At 38.9% G+C, this 6,953-nt stretch overlaps 1 protein-coding gene across 1 annotated transcript in view; it reads left to right on the top strand.

Annotated features, from left to right (window-relative positions):
• MAPK12 (mitogen-activated protein kinase 12) overlaps positions 1-6,953 on the top strand; it is a 46,052-nt gene that overhangs the window by 19,150 nt on the left and 19,949 nt on the right. Inside the window, exons 3-4 of the mRNA XM_009883688.1 lie at positions 677-735; positions 4,336-4,447. Coding sequence (XP_009881990.1) covers positions 677-735; positions 4,336-4,447 — 171 coding nt within the window. The remainder of the gene's footprint in view (positions 1-676; positions 736-4,335; positions 4,448-6,953) is intronic.

Below are 6,953 nucleotides of genomic sequence, written 5' to 3'. Positions count from 1 at the left end.
TGTAGGAAAAACCGTGGTGGGAAATCTGTTTCACTAGATTGTTATTGCTCTGTTGAGCGATAGAATGCTTTTGTTTAACAAAAAAATACTCTTAAGGAGAACCTAAGGTATAAGCCATAGTAAATCATATTAAGCTCTTGATAATTTACTCTCTATAAAACAGTTTAGTCCTAGTTTATTCTTTGTTCTCCCAATTAGATATTGTATTCTATGCACCTAAATTACCCTGTTACTGAAATCAGAAGACATTTAAAGTGTTGTTCATTGCCAGACAGCAGGCCCAGCTAGGTGAACAGCACTTAGGACTGCTTCAGGTTATAAACCGATTTGTGTGGTTTATTTTTCACAGTTCAGTGGTTCAAGTTAAAAGATACTCTCTCCCCTTACATAAAACTGTTAGCCTCTGAACTTTTTGTTCACGTAAATACATTTTTTTTATTTTCTACCACAGAGTGAAACAGCCCTCAGAGTTATAAAATTTAACATATAACAAATCTTGGTGTTGCTAGGCTCTACTTTAGGTATTCTTTCTGCCATCTTTATTCCTGTAGCTAATGTCTCACAGTGGAAATGTTTTTTATTATATTTTTTCACTTATTATGCAGTTTGGGATAATTTTTTGTGTGTTAAATCAGTATTCATCAATAGGGTTTTTTTTTCTCTCCCTTATTTTTAGGTCATTGGAATATTGGATGTGTTCACACCAGATGTAACACTGGAGAAGTTTAATGACTTGTAAGTTCTGAGTTGTTTGTGTTTGGGTGCAGGACATCATTGCTTGTGCGGGAGGAAGGGCTCTTGCTTTTTTAAAGGGAAAATTCCAAAATTGTCGCTTCATGGATTTTTTTCTGAGTTTCATCTTAATATAACTCTTATGTGCAACTTCAAAATTGGTAGGCTGAGGTTTCCAGACCATCATTAGAACCAGTTACCTATCTTATAAGGTGTGTACCTCTTTCAGCCCTTAGTAAATGGCAGTTTGGTGGATTCCCTAATTTACCTTTTGAGTTCTGATTCCTTACCCTAAGGCCCCAGTTGCCCAAATGATAGAACAATTCTTAACCCAAACAAGTAGGCTGAAAACAATGCCTGCTACATGACACGCCTCCTGTGAGATGCATCCTAATTCAAGGATTAATTCAAAACTGCTGATGCTGCTGTGGTTATCTGTACTGTGGTTTGTTGTAGTCCCTGACTGGTCTCCCAGTCCAGCAGTCAGATGGTATAGATTGTTTCTAGCATGAGGCATGTACATCTCCCTGATCTTTTGGCAGCTTCTCAGACACAAGATATTTCGCAAGTCTTGTTTTGCTTGTGGATCCTGCTGCAATTCTTGTGAATTAAAGTCACTAGAGAAATAGTGGTCAGAAGTCCTGGTGGGCTTAATGTAGATTTCATGTCACATTCCTAGAACTCTTCTGGATTTTATCTACTGTAGCTATGCTTCAAAAACAAACTTGCATGTTCATGTGTTAACAAAGAAAGCTATCTGACAGGAAAATGTAGAAAATGTGGACCATGTATTCATATTGAACATTTGGCCCAAAATGATCACTGAGCCAAAAAAGATGTTGTCCATATTGCCTATTGTGCTAGCATTTCATGTAGCATATGTAATAAAATGCACATGTACATGATTAGCATTCAAGCACTGTGTTTTAAATGAGACCCTAAAATCATCCTTCAAGTTTTGGAGGCACAAGTCAAGCAGGAGGCACGTTTTTATAACTGAAACTGCATCAGGCAAACCTATGGCAAAATTTACTGTCAAGATTTTGGGCAAGCTGTTAGAGATGAGCAGAGGTAGATGTGTGTACATTTAAAACAAAACTGGAGAAACTGCTTTTGTGAAGTAAAGGTCAAGTGGGTCATTTGAGGGAGACTTTTTGCTGCCTAGTCATGAGACGTTATCTGTGGCCTATTCTGTAAAGATCAAATTCAAGCAGATTTGTGGCTAGAAGCAGCAGAAGCAAGGTGGGTGGTTTCACCAGAGCCAGTCCCTAAAGTTGGTATTAGCTAAGAAACCCAAGGTCTCGGACAACTTCTAGCCTTAGCATGCTCCTGCTCTACTCACTGCTCTACTCTGCCAGTCAGCGTAACAAAGATCGACGACAACATCCCGTTTCCTTTATGAAGGAATATTCAGCATCCTTTCCCTGCTCATGCTTGTGTTGAACTTCCTTCAGTTTTAGAAGTTCAGCTGATTGAAATGGTGTACAAAATCAGAAATGCATAAATTTTTACCAGTTTAAGTCCTGCTCTACCAGCTGCTTTTTACTCCCTTCAGCTGCATTGTCCGTGCTTGTATCATATACGCAATGTGCGAGAATGGGTTGCTGCTCCTCATTTTATAAGAATTTTGGGTTTTAACTGAACTTGCAAAGAATTTAAATGCTTTAGGCATCAATTTCCCATTTAACTGAAATATTAATCAGGTTTCTAAGCTCCTCAGCTTATTTGAGGACACCAGCTGTTGATTGTAAATAAATTTTTAATAATAAAAAAAAAGTTTGAGAAGTTTTAAGTAGTAGACAAAGTGTTAAAAGCGAGCCCATAGTTAGACCCAGTTATCGTCCTGTTCCAACGCTCATAAATGATTACTAAAGTTTGGATTTTCAAACTCAGATAGGAGTGGGTTTTCCATCTGTTATATTTTGCTTGTTTCTCCACCCACCTAGACCTCTGTCTGTTTGATTCTAAGAGTCATCAATTTGTAAACTTAGCAAACTGTGCGCATGTAAAAATATGGTCTCATTTGTCCTTCTCATCTGGTTCTTTACAGTGGTTAATGGTTATGTATTGTTTTGAACTTGTCTATCCACATAAATCACTATCTATCCAGAGGCCTTGGTATGTGTACAGATGATGGCAGGCGAGCAAAATCTTAATGAATGCTTGAAGATCACTACCAGTAGTAAAAGATGTGTAGATATTTCTCCATTTCTCTTGCCCCACCTCTTTCTACCTCTGTTTTTTCTAGAACAGTCACAAGAAGTTTTTTTATGGCTCATTCCAAATATTCATGACCCCTGGGAAAATATATTTAATAAGTCTGAGTGGGAAGAGAACTTAATATGCATTCAACAGTCAGGAACATCAACAAAGAAGTTAAACTCCATTTTCTAAGTCACTTGGTCTGTTGATGGGAAACATTTTTTGTGTTATACTGGGGGAGAGATAAGCAATGTCATTCTCTTCTCCCTATTTTCTCTGTCCTTATATAGTTACAGAATTAAATTGTTCATCTTTTCTATCCAAAGAATCGAAATTTGTGTGTCAGTGCTGGGACTGGGAGCCTGAGTCCTGATCCCTGAAGTCATGGGCAAAAAATGTTTGGTACCTAGGAAATGTTGAAAATAATACCTGTAACTCCTAGTAGCTAAATCAGTGTCCTATCTCCCTTATGTCTTTATATTCAATTTCTATTTTGTTGATAGATACAATTCTAATAGAATAAATGAAGTTTTTGTACAGGTTTAATAGTAGAAATCACCAGAATTAAAATTTGCATATTTTAACCAGAGAAAACCCATTGAAGTCTAAATAATAAAATTCGTAGCTATGGAACAATGATCACATTTAATTCTTCCCTTCATGAAAATGCATCTGCTTGTCTTCATAAGAAGAGGAGAACTGGTGACTTTATCCTCAGGTACCAGACGTGACTGGCTCTGTCTTGTGTTCAGACCTGCCTTTAAGGGTAGAGTCTGAAGGATGAGTTTACTACAAGTAATGCGAAGAGCAAGTTTGGATCTTAAATGAGGATTAGCCTTGAAACGCCAGCTTTGTGTTCTCAAGCTTTCTGTTGCTGGTGTTCCCTACCAGTTCTAAGTATTGAAAATCCCAGTTAATGATCCCAGTTGAAAATTAATGGAAGTTATTGTTGCCTGCTGATTCAATCAACTCTTTCTGTTACGTCTGACCTTGTCCATTTGAATGAACCATCTAGGCGGTTTGGTTGCTGCTAGTTCAAGGCTATGATTGTGACCGTGAGGTACACAGCATCGCGTTAATATCTTCATTTTCTGTGTAGGTGTCTTTGAAATATCACATAGCTCTTGGTTAGGTCCATTCTAACTAGTTCAGAATCTGCACTCTTGATAACTGGGAACTTGCTCAACCCTGTCACTGGTCATGGAAATACCTCTTTATGACAATCAAAATAGATAAAACCAGAGAAACTTGGAGGGCAGGGTGATGATGATGGAATTATTTGGTAAATGGAATGATCTGTTTAATGATTAATATTGTCAGTGAACTATAGCATACAATTATCTTTCAATTTCTTTGACAAATAGAAGTTATTCTGTCCTTTTCTCTTTCCTTTTTTTTAAGCTACCTTGTCATGCCATTTATGGGAACAGACTTGAGTAAGATAATGAAGCATGAGAAACTAACTGAAGACCGGATCCAGTTCTTGGTATATCAGATGTTGAAAGGCTTAAAGGTTTGCCACTTTTACTATTATTTTGATTTCACAATATTTTTTTCCTGGTAAACCATTATGGACAGCTATAAAGACTTAGCATTTGATAGCAGGATAAAATTTATCTCGCCTTGTATAGTAAAAGTAATGATGTTCTGTGTAGCAGTTATTTTGTGATGATAAATGTTATCTGGGGTTTTTTTATATGACAGTTTTGCAGATGGCATTTTTCAAGCCAAAAAGAAAAGATAGTCACTCAAGATCTGTATAGTACATTGATCCAGGATGACATTACTTTCCTTATTTGAGTATACCAGAACATCCCTGCTGTGATTTTTAGTTGCCTTCATCTCCAGTAGTTGATTGTGGTGCTTCTTTGCCACACCTCTTGCTGTGCCTAGGCTGGATAGGCTGGATCGATGGGCCAAGGCCCGTGGTACGAGGTTCAACAAGGCCAAGTGCTGGGTCTTGCACTTGGGTCACAACAACCCCATGCAGCGCTACAGGCTTGGGGAAGAGTGACTGGAAAGCTGCCCAGCAGAAAAAGACCTGGGAGTTGTTCATCAACAGCTGGATGAATATGAGCCAGCAGTGTGCCCAGGTGGCCAGGAAGGCCAATAAGCATCCTGGCCTGTATCAGAAATAGTGTGGCCAGCAGGACTGAGAAGTGATTGTCCCCCTGAACTCAGCACTGGTGAGGCCCCACCTTGAGTACTGTGTTCACTTTTGGGCCCCTCACTACAAGAAAGACATTGAGGTGCTGGAGCACGTCCAGAGAAGGGCAACGAAACTGGTGAAGGGTCTAGAGAGCAAGTCTTACTAGAAGTGGCTGAGGGAACTGGGGTGGTTCAGCCTGGAGGAGAGGAGGCTGAGGGGAGACCTTACCACTCTCTACAACTACCTGAGAGGAGGTTGTAGTGAGGTGGGGGTCGGTCTTTTCTCCCAAGTAACGAGTAATAGGACAAGAGGAAACGACCTCAAGTTGCACCAGGGGAGGTTTAGGAAGGATATTAGGAAATATTTTTTCACTGAAAGGGTTATCAAGCATTGGACCAGGCTGTCCAGGGAAGTGGTTGAGTCACCATCCCTGGAGGGATTTAGATGATGTGTAGAGGTGGCACTTAGGGACATGGTTTGGTGGGACTTGGCAGTGTTAGGTTAACAGCTGGACTCGATGATCTTAAAGGTCTTTCCCAAGCTAAATGATTCTATGATTCTATTCATCTCTCTTTTATCTCTTGGATTTTGTACTTCTGTGGACGGCAGAGCCAACAGCTGTAGCAAAACAACATACCTTTGAATTTTACTGACTCTCACAAAGATGATTCTAAATGTACTACCTTTCATATACTTTGTATGTTTTTCTTCCTCATCTTTCTGCTAAATACTGCTTATTATTGCTACTGATTTTTTTCCCCTATTTAGCTTTTAAAAAATGGGCTGTGATTTTTAAAGTTTGTATCTTACAACACAAAAAGAACATAGTTTTTAAGCTCCCTGTTCATCTATAATCTATATTACTGTGGTATGAAAATGCTTCTCAGTCCAGATTGGTACTGCATTTCTTAAATTAAGGTGTTTGCTTTTTGGGTGTACACAACTGTTGATCATAAAAAGGCTATTATTTCTTTATTACTTTTTTCTTTTGGTGACACAATTCCAAGAGAACAAAAACCTTGACCTAGTTCTGCAGGCTTCAGCCAGACTCTCCTGCAGTGATGGCCATTTAATTCTCTTTGCTGCTCTGGAGATGCACATTGTAATGAGGCCGTGGAACGGTACTGTCTGGAATTGAATGTCATTCCTTGGCTGCTGCTTGCACTCTGCAATTTTGGTTTTATGGTCCCGTGCCTGCAACATACAACATACGGCAGACTTTCCTCTGCGCTTATGCAGTAATAAGTGGAGTCGGTTTGCTGGAAGGTGTGTTGCACAGGGATGTGCTTGTACAGTGGAAATACAGAACTGGTTTTGATACAGGAAGGTCTGGCACATCCATCAGGATGCTAATTCTTCCAGATCTATATTTGCATTGCCAAACACTATTAAAAATAAATAGTATCACAGGACAGCATGCTGTTCTTGGACAAGAACATCAAGAAGAGCTTCCTTTGTCACTCAGTACTTAACAGATACAGAAGGGCAAGTAAATAGTTTTACTCCCAGCACAAAACTTAGTAAATATACTTTGCTGTTGAGTTCTGTGTTATTAATTTCTCTTTGATCCTGCCTCGGATTTGTGTTCTTCATTTAGTAGATTTTCAGTCATGCACCCTTTTACATATGCTAACTAATTATCCTTTTTATTCTACACTTGTGCATTTAAATGCTGTGATTCCCATTTTACAAATGCAGAAACTAAAGCAGGTTTGGGGAAATTTGCATTATTTAAACTAGAGGGAATTCACCTCCGATCTGGGCTTTGAATGTGGAGTTATGATTTCAGCTCTGTACTTAGTTCCCTAATTACAAAGCCATGTCCTAATAAGTGTTTTTTCAAGGACCATGTAAGTGTAGTGGTCTGTTT

Source organism: Charadrius vociferus, unplaced genomic scaffold, assembly GCF_000708025.1.
Source record: "Charadrius vociferus isolate BGI_N301 unplaced genomic scaffold, ASM70802v2 scaffold43, whole genome shotgun sequence".
Taxonomy (NCBI): Eukaryota; Metazoa; Chordata; class Aves; order Charadriiformes; family Charadriidae; genus Charadrius; species Charadrius vociferus.
Note: the sequence above shows the minus strand (reverse complement) of the source record. Positions and strands in the feature narration are given on the sequence as shown.